At 40.4% G+C, this 18916-nt stretch overlaps 1 protein-coding gene across 2 annotated transcripts in view; it reads left to right on the forward strand.

Annotated features, from left to right (window-relative positions):
• Positions 1-18916, forward strand: part of SV2C (synaptic vesicle glycoprotein 2C) — a 68935-nt gene that overhangs the window by 9335 nt on the left and 40684 nt on the right. For both annotated transcript variants that reach the window (XM_039364040.1, XM_039364042.1), the window contains exon 2: positions 15510-16198. In XM_039364040.1, coding sequence (XP_039219974.1) covers positions 15616-16198 — 583 coding nt within the window. In that variant the 5' untranslated portion in view covers positions 15510-15615. The remainder of the gene's footprint in view (positions 1-15509; positions 16199-18916) is intronic.

An 18916-nucleotide genomic window follows, 5' to 3' on the forward strand; every position in this document is an offset into this window, starting at 1 on the left:
CTGTATGGGATTTTTTGTCAATAATCTTTATATACTGTTAAGAGACTTGAATCATTAATACAGGATAGACTTTGGCAACTTGAGATGTATGGACTTCAACTCCCAGTATTCTCCCACTAGCCATGGGGAATCTGCAAGCAGTGTCTTTTTCTATGTATGTTGTGATGCTGTATGCATGTCCCAAAGGGGCTATGACAATTCAACACGGCCATCTTGCCACCACCAACTCACCATGGCCAACTTACCACAACCAACCTGTTGTGGTAACCAACTCGCCGTGGGACAACTTGCCATGGCCAACTGACCATAGGCCAACTTACCGTGGGACAAGAGTTACACTAAAATCAAAGAAATAGTGGAATAGAATCATTAAAGAAAGGATGCCAAAGGAGGGACAAAATGAAAAATGAATGACAACAATTAAAATATATTAAAAATTATTTTAAATAAATGAAATTGAATTGTTCTGCAGCGAGTCGTCCTGTGATGTTGAGTTGTGCTGTGGTGAGTTGGCCATGGCAGATTGTCCCATTCCAGTCCTAAAGAGGCGCAGCATTCTCACTTTCATTTTTCAGAAACTGTGAACGTATTATGCCACATAAAAATGTATATGCCATGAATAAATAAACAGAAACTATTTAAGAATAAGTCTTAATTCAATAAAATTTAGGAAGAATTGTTTTTATTGTGCCTATTTTGCCAACTTAGATGTTCCAACAAGATTCTATGTTGATTTTTTGCAAGAGAATTATAATAATGACTCCATAATATGTAAACCTATCTGGAAAGTAGATGCTTTTGATCAGTGTTTATTATCATAGCAATCAGTTGATAAACTGTTAAATTTGACCTGTTTCTGTGGGAACTTTATTTATTTCAGATTTTAATAGTTGTGTTCTTAGGATTTTGAAGAAAAACGAGTATCATTTCTAAACAAATTAATTATATGGAATAAATATTTTTATTACTCTTAATACTTTGTGATAATAATTAGATTAAATAAAATAAGAAGAAAGCTGTCACTTTGGTTTAGTACCTCTGTACTAAAAGACCTTTGTGTCTGCTTCACTGATTCTGATTACAGCTTGTGTAGTGAATATAATTGATTGATTATAGCAATATCATTAAATATAAATCCCATTTCCAGTAACAGACTCTTAAGAAATTTGCATTCCAATCTATCAAATGCTTTGAAGATGCCTAAAGGTAGAAAAACGAGTAGAATTATAGTACACTTAAGATAATGTATTGTCTGAAGTACTCTCTAAACAGATAGTGATAAAATCATGTTAAGGACATTTTTGCTCCCGTTTACCAGATGCAAAAATGGATGTCCATGGGGGCAAAACAACTGTAAAGAATTCTTCATGGTGAGATTTTGGTTTACAGACATTTTTAATTCTCTAATGTTATATGGTAAATATAGAATGACTGATTGGAAGGTATCTTCTAAGGCTATTTTCCTTTGTCATAGGCAATATCTGAGTAAACAGCCTTCTTCAGCCTGACAATCTCCATGGGCATTGAACAACCCCATTTCACTCAGTCTACCTTAGAATGATTGCTTTAGTTCAGCACATCAGGCTGGTGTCAGGGTGAAAAAGTCTGGGGCTAAAAAAAATGCTGCTCTGGTTTGTGTTCCTGAGGTTGAAATCAATGTTCTTGTGTCACATCTTGTAGTTAATACCTAAACACTGACTCTTGAAACAAGGATCCACAAACAAATGAGTAATATTTTCATAAAGAAATTCATAATGCTATTATGAATCAAGTACACCTACTTAGGTTAAAAGAATGCAATAGCAACAACAATGAATGATGAATTGTTCCGAGAGCTTCCTGAATTGTAGAGGCTTTGGTTTCTGTGAGCTTGTATAAATTAGGTGTTGATAACAATACAGTGCACCTTATCTGTGACATACAGGGAACAATATTGATGAGGAAATGCTTCTATGATTTGCAGATAATCATGATGTCTACAGTTGTACCAAAGAAGGTTTTTTTAAAATGGTGAATGTGAATTATATCCAGACACCTTTTTTTTTTTTTTTCCAATCCAACGGGCTGCTTAGAAGCAGAAGTGATTTAATTCAAGAACAGTACCTGTAACTAGTTATGAAAATGCCAAATTGTCAAAGGGGAGAAATTAAAACTTGTAAGAAATTGCTAATTTTTTTGACAGGAAGACATATTCTTAAAAGAATGTACTGAGAAATGAAGCACTTTGCTTACAATAAAATCACCTAATAAAGTTGCAGCTATTCAGCAATACATACTTCTTGTTCATGGGAATCCACATAGATAGTTTCAAAAGGATTCACTGGCTTATAAAATCCAAAAGATAAGTATAAATTTGAAGTTTGTAAATATATTTTTGAGACTTTTTTTTTTTTTACAAATGATGCCCATTAAATTGAATATCTTGGTCATCTGCTATTGGTTCTGACCCAAACTTCAGGTTCTTTTCACTTGAATGTTTCTTTAAAATATATTTTATTTCAGTGTGTGTGTGTGTGTGTGCTCATTTTTTAAAAAAATTATACACCATTGCTGAGAGAATGAATTCATCTGATACTGTATTTAGAATATCAATTCTCAAATGGACTATATTTTAATTACCCATTTTATCAGTGCAGAGAATTGCTCCCAAGCATATGATAAACCATCATATGCAAGGCAAAAAGTAGGAGTAGGAATTCTGGGATGATTGTTTTTAAAATTAAAAACTGCTGCTGTTCTGTGTTAAAGCTTGATTGATCCTAGTAATTACTTTTATCTCTGTATTATTGAGGATGGATTACTTAATTAAAATTTATAGGCTAATTCCATCAAGCTTTTGATTTTTGGCTTTTTTATCTAGAAAAGCAACTTAGTTGTTGACCCAACCTTTGTTAGCAAACTCCCTCCAAATGTCTGGAAATGAAACTCCTGTCTTACCTAATGGGAGTCCAGTATATCTAGGGATCTGTGTATCTGGGGGTAATAATGCTGGGAAACATCTCAGGATCTTCTGAATTCCTGGGTGACAAACATTTGTCTTCTCTCTGGTGCTTTTTAATTAAATGGCACGAGGCAAATAGGCTGCATGTCTTAGTAGGCAGCTACATCATCATTGTAATTTAATTAGCCAAGAATATAGTTATTTGGGAAAAGTGGGCAGAGATTGAAAGAAGGAATGTTGTAAAGCTGAAGAAATTATAGTGATCAAAAGATGAGAAAAGTTTGAACTATTACATTAGAAATAATGTCAGTAACATGATGAGCCACTTAATGCAATTGGCATGACTTATGATGACTATAATTCCAGGCTCTATTATGGTCATAAGTCAAGGACTGCCTGTACACAAAGCAAGGCTTGGGTAACTTAATTAAATACAGCCAACTGTTTAAGTTGTTAAAATATTTAGTTTGTGACTAATGGAATATGTGCACTATATATTCAGTTTAATGTATTATTTAACATACTTTGTTTGGTGTCTTTGTATTGTTGCTGAAAAAAAGATTAATCTATTATTCTAGTTTTAGTCATTTCACCCTTACTATAGATTTTAATAAGAATGATAAAGATGGCCATTTCCCAATGAATTTAGAAATACTTCTTTCATGGTATAGTTAAAAAAAAGAATTTGCATATTGACTGTAACACAACAAGACTTTTTCTTGATAATGTCAGAGGATATACACTAACCTGATTGAAGCAGTATATAGTGTACAGTTACACAGGAAGGTCCACTGAATCAATGACTGGAAAGAAGCTTTGTGGGCACAATCTCATCCAGTACCATGTAGACATAACATCAATTTCTGTGTCTTTAGGGAGTCATTGAAATAAACTGTCTCTGAATTCCAGAAATTAGCTAGGTATGAGTAAAGTTGCTTGTAAAAACCTTAAGTACCTTGATATGCAATTTGATCAGAAAATAATCTAACTACAGAAAAGGACAGATATTAACATACAGGTAGTTTAACTTACAACAGTTCATTTAGTGACTGTTCAAAGTTACAATAGCACTAAAAAAATGACTTATGACTGTTTTTCACACATGCAACATCTCCATGGTCACATGATCAAAATTCAGATGCTTGGCAAGTGGTTCATACTTATGACGGTTGCAATGTCTCTGGATCATATGATCTCCTTTTCAACCTTCTGACCACTTCCAGATCACAGAGATTCCAATTCTTTTGCCCAACTCCATTCCAGTTCCCCTACCCAAACAGTCTTACTGTCAACGCTGCAAATATTGTATATTCTTGCTTTTGACAATATGCAGAATTGTCTGGTAAATATGGGGTTAATAAAGAGCAGAAGGGGCATTGGGGGTAAAGCCCGGGAAAGAAAGAGGAAGAAAACATTTGACCTTCACACTAATTGGATAGTGTGAGATATGACGGCTAATTTAGGGAGGGAACATGCTGATAATTTAACTGCTCAGAGGAAGAGAACTTAGATCCTAGCATCCCTCCGTTGTGCCTGTGCCGGCATTTTGTAACAATAAAAGACTTTTAGGAAAATAAATGCCTGGAGGTTCTTTGGAATGTTTCATTAGCCAGAACCGCAATACTTAGGTCCAGGTCATTATATAAACTTTTTATTTTATTTTTATTTCTACAGTGTCCCATTCATTAGTATCTCTTTGATTTTGACTACATCTCATATTATCAGATAACTGAAACTTAACTTTTCCTGAAAACATAGTCTGTTCTGTTCTCCAGCATGATGACTGAGAATCCACCAATGGGTTATTTCAGTCCTCCTGCCCAATCAGACTAAGTTGTCAATTTGTCACGCCCCTCCTTGTCTGGGACCTCCCAGTTTCATCTTAGTCTTTCGCCCATGAGGACGTGATAACTTGACTCTCACTTCATTTGGATAGCAGGTCAGACTAAATATTGATAAACCATTGGTGGATTCTTCTTGGAGAATAGGAGAATATCATTCTGATTGTTCCCTTCTCTGGGAGGTCTGGCCCTTTTCCTTTTCCTTCAGGGGGAGAGTAGTATTACTCTCCATAGAAGGGGGGGGCAGCTGCTTTTCCCTAAACTCAGCAGCCTGCTGAGTTTTTTTCCCCAATTCATCTGTTAGATAGGAGTGGGGTGGTGTTCTTTTCGTCCTAGTTTAAACAGGGGACTGAGTTTTTTCCTATTTTCCTGGCAGCGGATGCAGTTTCTCTCTAGCAGCCGCCATTTTGAGGCCACATGGCCTCCTCTCTGACTGGGCCCGGTTGGAGCTTCTTGTTAACGGCTGCCATTTTGAGTCCGCTGGCCTACAGTTCTTCATCGAAGCCTATTTGGCCAACTAACAAGAGCTGTAAGCTGCTTGAAGTGCGCTGCAGGGGAGGATTCTGTTTTTTTTAAAAAAAAGTTTTTTCCGGCTGCCACTAAAGGAAAAGAAGCCTCGTTTAGGAGTGGCAGACCGATCGCGCCTAACAGCTGTTAGGCACAACTTGTTTATTCGATATTTTGAAGATTGAATAACTTTTGAAATTGCAATTATTGGTAGATCATTCAAAGCCTGGTTACAGGAATACGTTTCCTCTCCCCCCCCCTTCATTCTGGATTCAAAACACCGCCATTTTGTTAGCTCTGTTGCCATAGGGCAACGCCCAGAATTCACTCACAGGCTAGGACACCATTTTGTGATTGACTGCATGTAAAATTTATTCACAGTTATAACTGATATATACTACATACAACATATCTATGCATAATTACATCTAGATTTAAACTAAATTTGCTATTGAGCTTTAGTTTCAGATTCTATTGTTTCATTTGAAGACATAAAATCAACAAATTTGGTGGAATCACTGCTGAAGCGAAGGTCTATCAGGCCCTGCTCACCATACTTTGCCTGAGTTTCTGCCACTCTGCATCTAGTGGTTGCTTCAAGATCCTGACCATTGCCACTATTGTGAGACACGTGTGATTTCGTCACCATTTCGACCTCAGGCCTGGTATACGGATTGCCCTTGGCGCCGAGCACTTCGGAGCGCCCAGCATGAGCCCAGGTTTGCCAGTGGGCCGGCTCACGCTTATCCACGTGCAGTCAGTCCTTCTGCGGGAGGGCTCCTGGTGTCTCTTGCAGAGTGAGTCAGTTCCAGAGTCTCGTCTGGGGTGCATCTCGATCGACATGGCAGAACCCACTGAGCCATAGCCTTTGGACACATCCCTGTCCAAGCTGAGCCAGTTCCTGAGGCGCCTAAAGGTAAGGCTAAAGCCAAATCAAAATATGGCAGAAAGGCTAGCAAGGCAAGCGATAGGCAGGCAGGCCGACCGAACACACAGAGCCCTGGAGAAGCAATTCTCCCGGGCCCAACGCTTGTCAGCAGAACATGGTCATACACTTCCGATCTCCGCACCACCTGAGACGGGAGCCCATCTACCGTCCACATCGAGAGCTTGGTCGCCTGAGAATGTACATCAGCAGGTCTCAACTCAGACCTTTGGTCAGGGAGGCCCACCCCTGTTTGGGGAGGACCTCGATCTGCCCAGCCCGTCAACAGCATCCACTGCTACATTCACACTGACTGCTGCGGGATTACGGCCTCCGCTAGAGCCGTCTTTTTCAGACTAGCTCCAATCGTGGATATCGCAGGCAGTATTCCAAGCCATGGCATCATCGGGTCACCATCAAGTGTTCCCCATTCCGGGGCCTTCCTCTGCGCCAGCTATCTCTTCACGACCTCCATTGGATCGTTCAGGTATGGTTTCCCCATCCCATTCTCCTGAATCCAATTCTTCCAATGTCTCGGATTATGACTAGGGTGTGGACTGCTGGTCAGATTGTGAGGAGCCTACACATGATTCTCAGCCCATGGCAGAGCTCTTCAATGCATCTCTCTTTCCCTCCTTGCTGTGCAGGCCTGTGCAGCAGGTAAGCTCACCTCTGATCTGGCTCCAACACCACAGACTTCCTCAGATCAGGACACTAATCCTCTGCTCACCGAGCCAGTAGCCAAACACCTCCAAATCCCATGTCCCCCCTTATTCCTGAAGAATATTCAGGGACAATGACAGCTCAGCCATCCCAAGGAGTGTCTGAGCGCAAGATTGTGGACATGGCAAATAATTTAACAGACTTGTTGGAAGTGCCTAAAGTGGATGAATCACTAGCCCCACTTTTCTCTGCAGCCAGTCTTCTGGCAGATGTTTCAGACGCCCTTAAGGCGGAGGATTAAAAAAAACTGAATTTTCCTTATGCAAAGTTCATCTGGCATCTGCATGGGCAGCAAAGGCGGCAACTTCCACCTCATTCTTTGCCAGGATATCCATTATCTGGCTTAGACAACTACAGGATAGAATTCCATTGGAGGAGATCAGGATCCATCAGGATCTGACCAAACTCATAGCCACATCTGAATATATGGCAGATGTCTCCCTGTACTCGGCCAAACACTCAGCCCGGGCAATGGCTTCCAGCGTGGTCGCTTGAAGGCTACTCTGGCTTAAAAGCTGGAGGGCTGAGAGCAAACACAAGTGGCGTGCGGCCACTGCCCCCTTCACGGGTGGCAGATTATTTGGGGAGGCATTAACTCCATATCTCATTGAAAACAAGCAAAAACAGAAGGTCATTTCTCATTTGGCTAGGAGAACTAACAGGCGTTTGCTCCCTTACAGTCACTGTCAGTCCTTTCGGACTGGAACCACAACAGAGCCGGGAGAATCCTACCGGCCCCCAGGTCCTAGGGCAGAGCGTTTCTTTGACAGGACGAGCTATAGGGACAGATCCCAGTACCAAACCCAGAATAAGCCTTCCTTTCGTGGCAGAGGGGGTTGTCCCTTCCGTCGTGCCAAGTGACTCAGAGAGGACTCCCCCCATTGGCGGAAGACTTACTATTTTTATCCACCAATGGGAAAGCACAACCACAGACTCCTGGGTTCTGTGCACCATAAGGGAAGGCCTGTCCCTGGAGTTCAAATCCACACCCATAGACCATTTTGTCTTTTGCCCAGCCATGAGAAACCCGATAAAAAGAGGACTCATGGAGGATGCCATTCGACACTTACTGGGCATCAAGGCCATAGAGGAGGTCCCCCTGAACCAGAAGGGATTGGGGTTTTACTCCATCCTATTTGTAGTCCCAAAATCTTCAAGGGGATGGAGAGCAATCCTCAACCTCAAGGGGTTGAACCTCCACCTACAATACCGGAGGTTCAAGATGCAGACGTTACATTCCATCTTAAGCAGTATCAGGCGAGGGGATCTATTAACATCAATAGATCTAAAGGAGGCATACCTGCACATTCCCATCCTCCTGGAACATCGCAGGTATCTGCGGTTTTGTTACCTCAACCACCACTTTCAGTACAGAGCTCTCCCATTCGGCCTCTCCTCCACCCCTTCACCAAGATCCTGGCAGTACTGGCAGCTCATTTGAGATTGGTCCCGGTGTGCGTCCAGTGTTATCTGGACAACATACTGATCCAGTCACAATCAGTCTCAGCCGCCCAGTCAGATTTGACCCTCACAATCAGGACCCTACAGGACCACGGATTCCTAATAAATTTCAAAAAGAACCAGGCGACTCCCTCGACCCGCCTGTTATACCTGGGGGCGGTAATAGACACGGACTCTTGTCATGTGTATTTGTCAGAGGAGGGGAGCAGGAGCATCAGAGACCTGGCATTCAGGGTATGCAGGAGCAGGACTGTTTCATTGGCTCTTCTTTCTCAGCTCCTGGGAAAGCTGATATCCTGCATAGCGATAGTGCCATGGGCCCGGCTACATGCTCAGGCCCTCCAGTGGTTTCTGCTCCTGTATCAGAGACAACACACCAGTACCTTCAACCAGTTGGTGCACATCCCTCGGCAGGTGTGTCTCTCGGCTGGTGGGCATCCTTGGCCATTCACAAGGGGACTCTATTCAAAGAGCCCAGTCGCATCAGCTTGACCATGGACGCAAGTTTCTTCGGTTGGGGTGCACACCTCCAAACCCAGATGGCTCAGGGTCAGTGGTCACAGACAGACCTGAGGCACAGCATAAATTGGTTGGAGCTCAGAGCGATCCACCTAGCTCTCAAACATTTTCACACAGTAGTCAAGGGGCAACACGTGCTGGTTCTGATGGACAACGTAGCTGCAAAAGCTCACGTGAATTGGCAAGGGGGCACCCGGTCCAAGTCCCTCATGACGGAGGCTCGAGCATTGGGCTCCTGGTCAGAGAGCAACCTGCTTTCCATCAGGGCTGAGCACATCTTGGGAGAGGCGAATCGGCAGGCAGACTTCCTCAGCAGGTCGGTAGTGGACCATTCGGAGTGGAAGTTACCCCCAGATGTCTTCAGGAAGATCTTGGACAGATTTGGTCGTCCGATCGTGGACCTGTTTGCCTCGCCGGGGAACACCCAGCTGCCCAGATTTTTTTCTCAGTTCCCCTCTCAGGGAGCAGAGGGGGCAGATGCTCTATGCAGCCAATGGCCGCAAGGCCTCTTGTATGCTTTTCCCCCACTACCTCTGTTTCCAGCAGTTATCAGGAAAATCCTGGAGGAGCAGGCGGAGGTAATCTTTATTGCTCCTTACTGGCCCAGGAGACCATGGTTTGCAGACCTGGTGAGCCTCTCCGTCTCAGCCCCATGGAGGATTCCAGACAACTGCATACGGTTGAGGCAGGGGGATGTTCAGCATCCAGACCCCAATGGCTTCAGTTGACCGCCTGGCACTTGAACGCTGCACCCTGACTTGGGAATCATATTTGTCAGGGGTGATAGATATGATTCAGGCTGCCAGGAGACCGGCGACTAATCGTATTTACGACCATACGTGGAGGAACGTCTGTCGCTGGTGCGACAAAAATCACGTGAGTCTGTCACAGGTAACCATTCCCAAGGTGTTAGAATACTTACTGGAGGGCGTCAACAAGGGTTGTCGCCCAACACTATCTGTAGACAGTTAGCGGCTCTTTCCACAGTACTTTCCTGGGACTCGTCAGAGTCCTTGCCTCGACACCCTACCATCCGGTCTTTCCTCAAGGGAGTCACCAATAGTAGACCCCCTGCGGTTCATAGGTATCCCTCTTGGGACCTACCCCGGGTTCTGCAGGCACTAACCTCTTCTCCCTTTGAACCACTTAGAACATGTTCCTTGTGGTACCTGTCACTTAAGGTTTCTTTCCTGATAGCAATTACTTCTGCCAGACGCATATTGGAATTGGCTGCCTTATCAATCAGAAAGGACCTGTGCACATTTCACAAGGACAGAGTGGTTCTTAAGTTAGATCCTTCATTTATTCCAAAAATAAACACAGTGTTCCATAGGGCACAGGACCTTATTCTCCCGGATTTTTGTCCTCACCCGTCGCATGACTTGGAATGGCAATGGCACTCATTTGACATAAGGAGAGCCTTGCACTGTTATATCAAGCGCACAGCACCTTTCTGTAAGTCAGAAGCCCTGTTTGTCTCCTTTCAGCCTTCCTCAATGGGCCAAAAGGTGTCAGCTTCCACCATAGGTAGGTGGATCAGGGCCTGTATCGCAAGCGCGTACGTATCTCTTGACCTGCCCATTCCTAGTCATGTGACAGCTCACTCCACCCGCAGTGCTGCCACAACTGCAGCGTGGGCAACTCAAGCATCCATTGAGGACATTTGCAGGGCGGCGACATGCTCCTCGCCTTCCCCCTTCATTAGACATTACCGTTTAGACAAGTTTGCATCGGCTAAGGCCGCTTTCGGTAGACGTATTTTATAGCAGATAGTGACACCATCATGTTCACAGACCCCAACTGACTCCCACCCATAGGGACTCCAGGAGCTTTGGTACATCCCATTGGTGGATTCTTCAGTCATCATGCTGGAGAAGGAGCGTTGGCTTATCTGAACGCCTTTTCTCAGCATGATGATGAAGAATCCACGCCCTCCCTCCTAGAGGTTAGTTAGGTCTGTGTTGGGATCTTGTTGTTTTTTTCCTGGTAACTGCTTTGAGAGTCATCATGTCAAACTGTTGGCATTGGCTACGCCGTCGATGAAACTGGGAGGTCCCAGACAAGGAGGGGCATGACAAATTGACAACTTAGTCTGATTGGGCTGGAGGATTGAAATAACCCATTGGTGGATTCTTCATCATCATGCTGAGAAAAAGTGTTCAGGTAAGCCAATGCTCCTTCCTCTTTCTATCTTCCATCTCGTCTTATAAAAGCCACCTTGAAAAAACAGCTTTAACTCTAAATTGAATTCTGTTGCAGAAGACCTTTGACTAAATTTTAAACTATCTATATATTTGACAGACTACATATACATTTAGAGACTCTCATTTTAAATGTAGCAGTATTTTGAAGGCCTTGTTAAGCAGGTGTATTGTACAGATGATTCAATATGTAGGCATATGAGAAAGAAAACTGCCAACAATCGTTAATTTCTATAAAATCAGAGTAAATCACATTAAATCATCAGTTGGTAAATAGCATTGTACCCGAATTATTTGGCTATATGTCTGCCTGTCTCTTATATAACCTTTTTGTTTAATAGTGAAGCCATTCTTTAGCCATTTTCTTTAGCTAAAGAAAAGGAGTTTGTCTGTTTCAAGTGCAACATTCACTTCTATATACAGAACTACTGATGCATTCCCTGATGTGCTTACTCTGTTCACATTATCATTCATTCTAAGGAACACATTTCCATGTCATTCAATTCCTTTGTATCCACTGAAATAATCACTAGAAATATGGGCAGACATATTTCCAGATCAGAGAGAGGAAACTATTTGGAAATCACTTTTTAAAATTTTAAGGAATTGTGGCATTATTCCAAAGGTCTTTAGTGAAAGAATTATTGTTATCCCTTTTTCAAATAAACTGAAAAGAGAGTTGTTGAGATGTATAACAAACATATTTCCACATGCAATCAACCTATTCTACTTATAAATACTCCATACCATTATCTAAGAGAAAAAAAGCCCCTTTTAAATTACCATGGGAATTTACAAGGGATGTTACTTGTAACATCATATCAGGAGGGGTAGTGGTGGAACAGAACGGATTCTCGTGCAATATTCTAATTTCACATGGGAAATTATTGCTAAGTATTATTGCCACCTATGTGTACACCAAAAATTTAGAGATAAGTCTAAGTACTAGACTAAACTTCCAGGTTTATTAGAATATAGATAGGATAAGATATATCCTCCCATCCCTTAACTATCATCTTGCCTATCTTGAATCATACCTCATTCTTTTCATCAGAGAAATTTTTGAGTAAAACAAGCTGCCTCTCTGCCTTCTTCATTAATCACTCCCAAAGAAGCTCAGAAGCAAAATCAAAGCAACTTTGAATGTATTTTCCATAGCCATGTTTCCAGAGCATGATTTTACAAATTCAGATTTTCTAGAAGTAGCATTAATGTATTTGAAATAAAGTAGAATAGAAGTAATTCAGTTTTCCAAAAGTGAAAGAGCTTCACAGTTATGCGCCATATTTACCAATGAGTTCTGTAATTGGTTATGCTGCCAGATTAAAGAAAATGTATGAATATATAACTGCATATATGATCATATAAATAGACAACATTAAATATAACTAGAAAGTCTGTAAGGAATTTGAGAGCCAATTATAGTGGCTAAAGCAGGGGTCCCCAACCCCGGGTCCATGGACTGGTACCGGGCCGCAGCATGCTAGCAACCAGGCTGCACAAACAAGCAAAGCCCCATCTGCAGGATGCAGGCAGCATACAAAACCAAGCCCTCCTCAGGTCCGCAGAAAAACCTCTCTCCACGTAACTGGTCCCTGGTGCCCAAAAGTTTGGGGACCTCTGGGCTAAAGCATCGGGCTAGAAACAAGGACACTATGAATTCTAGTTTCCCCTTAGGCACTAAGCCGTTTGGATAATCTTGAGCTAGTCACTCTCTCAGCCCTAGGAAACAGTCAACAGCAAATAGAAAACTGCAGATTCTTGGCCAGATTCTTGACTGGCCAGAACTCAACACTGACTCGAAAACACACACACACATACACACATGCACACACACACACCCACAGAGGAATCACTGAATTATAGATTTGATAATCCTTTCCATATGTGCTATTGTGGCAGATAGCTGAATTATTTGTTTTCTTGGGTATTTATCCTTTAAGTCTGATACTCTTGGGCATTTACTCTGGAGCACAGAATATAAATTCCTGAATATTTAACTTAATATTGATAAGTTTACTGATGCTTTTTATTTATTTATTTATTTATTTATTTTTATTTATTTTTTTCATCAACATATGTTAATTTTTCCAATCAACAAAGTTGTCTGGAGTTTGTTAAGCTAATACATGTTCAATTCCTAATCCTTCATTCTTTTCTCTAACCAAGAATAAAATAAATTCCAAATTTGATAGTAGTCTGTATCTTCTTTATCTTTCAACCTCATAGTTAATCTGTCCATCTCTGCACATTCCAGTATTTTCCTGATTATTTCTTCTTCTGATGGCAATCCTTCATTCTTCCAGTATTGTGCAAAAATTATTCTCACTGCTGTGGTGATGTGTAAAATTAAATATAATTTCTGCTTATTAGTCTTTTCAGGCATAATGCCTAGTAGAAAAAGTTCAGGTTTAAAATCCACTTGTTCGCCCAATATTTTTTCTAACCACATATGTATATCATATGTACTGATGCTTTTTAGAGCTCAGAGAGTAGTTGGTGATCAATAATGATCAGAGGATATTAATTAATTAGTCCTAATTAATCCTTTCTCAAAAGCCATTTAGTTGAAAAGTAATCAGAGTCCTTAAAAGAGTATACCTACTGCAAGCTGCAGGATACATTCCCGGGAAGCTGGAGGGAAGGGGGTCACTGCCCTCTTATCAGCCCCTAGTTTCTCACCAGGATATTATAAGATGTTTGGTTCTATTGGGCTGGTTGGTTTACAAGCAGTTTGGTTCCATTAGGTCAATATATTCATAATTAATTAATTAAGAATTAATGAATGAGGCATGAAAGCTGTTTAGAAAAACTAAAACAAGAAAGTAAAGGAAGATTACTTTCTTGCTTTAGTTTTTCTAAACAGTTTTCATGCCTCAATCAATTATATCACATTAATAGGAAAATTAATAGAACACTAAAAGTAATTTATAAGTAAGATTGAAAAGAGGAGGAAAAGGCTAGAGCATTATAAACAGAATGACTATAATGTGTACCTTATGCTTCTGGTAGAAAAATAGTCCTAGTTCAAATGTTGGTCACCTAACTATTTAGAAACCTTTATTTATGTGAGTATTGTTTCAGTGTCTCTCTTCTAAAAACAGGTGATCTAAATCAAATGTTCACAGATGCCACTTTGGACCTGTTTTGTGTCTGAGCCTCTTCTCATATTAAGGGCTTGTATGATATGGAGGATGATTAAAATAAATTATGGAGATTTTTGTAATTGCATTCTAATCACTTGATTGCACCAGATAGAACTGAATAATCTTAATGAATAAAAAGAAATGGACTCCGATACAGCAAAGGAATAACCCTCCCCCAATAATAATTACACATTTTGCAAAGATACCATTCTCGTCTTTCTTTTACTGTCTTTGTGTTTTCAGTTCTGAATGTATGAAATCCCATTGCCTTTACAGAGGTGATAAAATATAACCCTTGAGGCTGCTGGGGCTGGCTTTTTGCAGTATCATTTTCATGAGATGTTTTGGAACAATGTCAGGCAGATTTTAAATCAAAGATATTCCATTCATGAGGGTACTGCAGTGAATATGTGAACACTTAATCATTGGAAAATGGCACTGTGTAGTGACAATTCCATCCCTTTTCCTTTTAGTAGAATTGCTAAATCATTTTGATAACAGCATTTAGGACTAAAGTGAGAGTCCTTGGAGAGAAGTTTGGCTTTTTGTCTAATTGAATTGCCTTCATTCTATTGGTCTTCAAGTGTCATTAATCTCTTCTAGACAAAATAACTAAGCATGTAATGATTATTAAGGATAATGCAACCTGAAATCTCTGTGTGACTTGATTTTATGGTGCAAAAAATCAAATACATACTAGATTTCATTTCGGTATATTTGACATCTAATTTTAGACTGATGGGCATATATTTTTAATGTAAGGTGAATGGGAAAGTTCTTGATGTGCTATGCAATAAACCTCAAGTCTGAACAGATGCTAAATTTATGGGTTCTGTATGCAAGATGGGAGAGAGTTACATATAGCTTCGCATTTGCATGATTGAATGATTAGTGTTCAACAAAGGAAATACGCTGGAGGAAAGCAAGTTACAGGGTTGGAAGAGAAACAACTTCCCTTAGAAACTTCCTCTAAACTATGCTGAAATTTGATCTTCTGAACTGATCAGAAAGTTATTCAGTGCTTTTGAGAGAAAAATAAATATGATACTTGATCTTTTTATCTATGTCATCTGTTGTCTGTTTTGTGTGCAGGAGCATTTCTATATAGCACCAGCCATCTGTAAATTAGTACGTTTTAACCTGTGGGAAATGGGTAGATATTTCTTAAGCAATAATCATTTTAAATCTTTTGTGTGATTTTCTTAAGCATAAACAACTGTTAATTTACTTTGTTTTTCTTTTTAGGTTTTGTTTCAAAATTAAATGTGGTTTGGAGTTTTTGGCAGCTGTTATCCAGCACAAGTATCTTTTTTGGACAGAACTATAGCGAATACATCTTGATAAATAGACAATGGATAGAGCTTATGAGATGGACAATAGGGTTTTATTAGCAAAAGGAGCTCAGGATATTGCCAATGAGGCCAAAAAACAGGCAGTAAGGAAAGCAAATAGAGCAGTAGATAGAGCTCAAGATGGCTACACTGAAAGATCTTACAATAGAGTCCAGGCTGAAGAAGAAAATGATTATTATAGCCAAGATAGAAATTATGAAGGAGAAGGAAATGAAGATGAAGGATCAAGTGAAGCAACTGAAGGACATGATGAAGATGATGAGATTTATGAGGGAGAGTATCAAGGAATCCCAAGTACAGCACAGAACAAAGATAGAACTGCAGCTTTAGGACAGCAAATCACAGATGTTTACAAGGATCGATGTGAATTAGAGACAGAGAGAAAAGCTGATGAAGAAGAGCTAGCACAGCAATATGAGTTAATCATTCAAGAATGTGGACATGGACGTTTTCAGTGGGCCCTCTTTTTTGTCCTTGGAATGGCACTAATGGCTGATGGAGTAGAGGTCTTTGTGGTTGGATTTGTGTTGCCCAGTGCTGAGACAGATTTGTGCATCCCCAACTCTGGATCAGGATGGCTTGGTGAGTGTTACTTCTAGTCTGTCACACTGAATAAAAATGATACTTTGATTTTGGGTTTTGCTAATTAGCTAGATTCATTTTTATAGAAATGGCTAGTGTATATAATTATATAAAAATAAAAAGTTGAGGTTTTATGTTACTACCTTATTCTACTGCACCAAAAGGAATAGGAAGTCAATGCTTTTCTTCTCCCCCCATCCTACACTTTTCTTCTCTTCCCCTTTCCCTTCCTTATTTTCCCATTATTTTCGTTTTTTCTTGTACTTCCGTATTTTATATTTTGATAAACTAATAAAATAGTAAAAGAGAAAAAGAATTTATCAGCATTTTCTAAATGGTGGATTTCCAGAAGAGTGTCTTTCTTCTACTCTCCAATGTATCCAGTGAGTCCAAAGAAGGCCATGCTTCATCGAACCCTGACTGTTCTGACAGTGCCTGTATGTGATCAGATGTTGAGACTCTGGAAAGAGTACAGAGAAGAGCAACAAAGATGATTAGGGGGCTGGAAGCTAAAACATATAAAGAACGGTTGCTGGAATTGCGTATGTCTAGTTTAATGAAAAGAAGAACTGGGGTAACATATTAACAGTGTTCCAATATCTCAGGGGTTGCCATAAAGAAGACAGAGTCAACCTATTCTCCAAAGCACCTGAAGGTAGGACAAGAAGCAATGGATGAAAACTAATCAAGAAGGAAAGCAACCTAGAACTAAGGAGAAATTTCCTGACAGAACAATTGATCAGTGGAACAACTTGCCTCCAAAAATTGTGAATGCTCCAATACTAGAAGTTTTTAAGAAGAGATTGAACAGCCATTTGTCTGAAATGGTATAGTTTTTCCTGCCTGAGCAGGGGATTGGACTACAAGACCTTCAAGGTCCCTTCCAATTCTGTTTTTCTGTGTTCAGCAGTCTCAAATGATTCCTGGTTGGAATCTTCTGAGCCTGACATTCCAGAGATTCATCTGGAGCAGCTTTTTTAGGGTTAGAGTCTGAGGCATGTGACTTCATAGTAGTTAAGGAATACCAGTTTGTTATGCAGCCAGCATATACAGTATAGCATGGGACTGGGATCATCATTTGAGGGATCATCTGTCCTCAGTTACATCTATCCATTCTATCAGGCCTAGGAAAAATGGCATGTTACAAGCCTCATCAATTAAGAAGGTAATCTTAACAGGACCCAAGAGTGCATGTCCTTTGGAATATCACCCTCTCCTTCCAGGTTAGATTTGTCCCAGCCCTGCTTGCCTTTCAAAAATCTCTAATGATATGGTTGCATCAATGAACCTGGGGATATAGTTATGGTTCGAAAACTGTTAGATAGTTGTTGTGTCCTGGGCCTGATGAGGAAACTCAGCAGGCCCAGAAATGTTGCAAATGGTCCTGGGCAACCTAAAAGCTGCCCGAGGCCAGACTGGCTGGCGCTGGACTATTGCGCATGCGCAAGGCGCGAAGAAAGAAGGATTATTATTGGCTGGACTGCCTGGGGGTTGGAAAACTATAAAAGGCCTGCGTGCCTGTTTGCTTGTTGCTTAGAGTGGAGTAAGGAGAAATAAAGGAGTTTGGTTTACGATGTGTCATGCTTCAATGCCTCGAATCCCGAAACACAAAAATAGTTATAATGATTAACTTGTACTTGCCTGCTTTTATGTTTTTTGGTTTTAATTTTGATTTTAATTTGCTTTACCAGGTTATTGTGCTTTTGTTCTCCTGTGTTTTAGTTATTGGTTATTATGTGAGCTATCCAGTTACAAAAATGAAATGGATGATTTTCCAAATTGAATGAATAAATAAACAGCCACCCTATGTTTTTAATCATTTAAAAGAACCCAGTAGGATTGCCTATTCTTTATCCAACTTCTCAGGTTAAGAACAGAGTTTTTCACTTTTGCATTTTTACTGTATTTGATTTTGTGTTCATTTTGTAAAAAATAATCATTACTTTTTGCATGTTGGCTAGCTGATAGCAAATCAGCATGGAGTATTACCACACCTACACTTTTGATGCTTGGGTGAAAAAAAGTGCAGATTGTCCTTGACCTATGAGCATTTGTTCAACAACTATTGTTCAAAGATATGATAGTGCTGTCTTCTCTCATGTACTATGAAATATCAAATTGCCTTTGCTTTTGTCACTAAGGTAGCATCTATCTTCACAATTTTTACATATAGATGCTGCCTGATATAAATTGTCTGATGTTCTTTACTATGGGGCTAGGATGATCTTTATATCTTGGATGACCCTGTTGGAAGTAAATGTTTTTGATGAAGTGTTCTTTACTGATCCCTCTGGGGATCACAGTGAGGCAGCAGAATAGAACTTGAAGGGATTAGAAGGAATAGCAGCAATTAAAAAAAACCCCATATTTTACCAAAGCTCAATGTTCAAATGATCTCTATAAGACTTTATGATAAAATAAAGGAAAAAATTAAGACTCTGGCTAATGGATCCTGTGGAAGTGACCAAAGCACATCTAGTTTAAGCTGATCAATCCTGAGAAAGTAGACAGGGTTCCTGTTACTCTGAGCTCTGCCACCTGTAGTGTGGACCCACACCTCTCTTGTCTGGTCAAGACCTGCTGGGAAGTGGCATGCAGTTGTATTCAAAGCAGTGGTTAATGCCTCTTTATGAGAGGGGGTGATTCCACCTAACTTAAAAAAGGGGGTGGTATTTCCCCTCTTTAGGAAGCCACAGTTGGACTAATAGTTTTGGGTAA

The sequence above is a fragment of the Crotalus tigris genome, unplaced genomic scaffold, assembly GCF_016545835.1.
Source record: "Crotalus tigris isolate CLP2741 ecotype Arizona unplaced genomic scaffold, ASM1654583v1 scf7180000019642.961951, whole genome shotgun sequence".
NCBI lineage: Eukaryota > Metazoa > Chordata > Lepidosauria > Squamata > Viperidae > Crotalus > Crotalus tigris.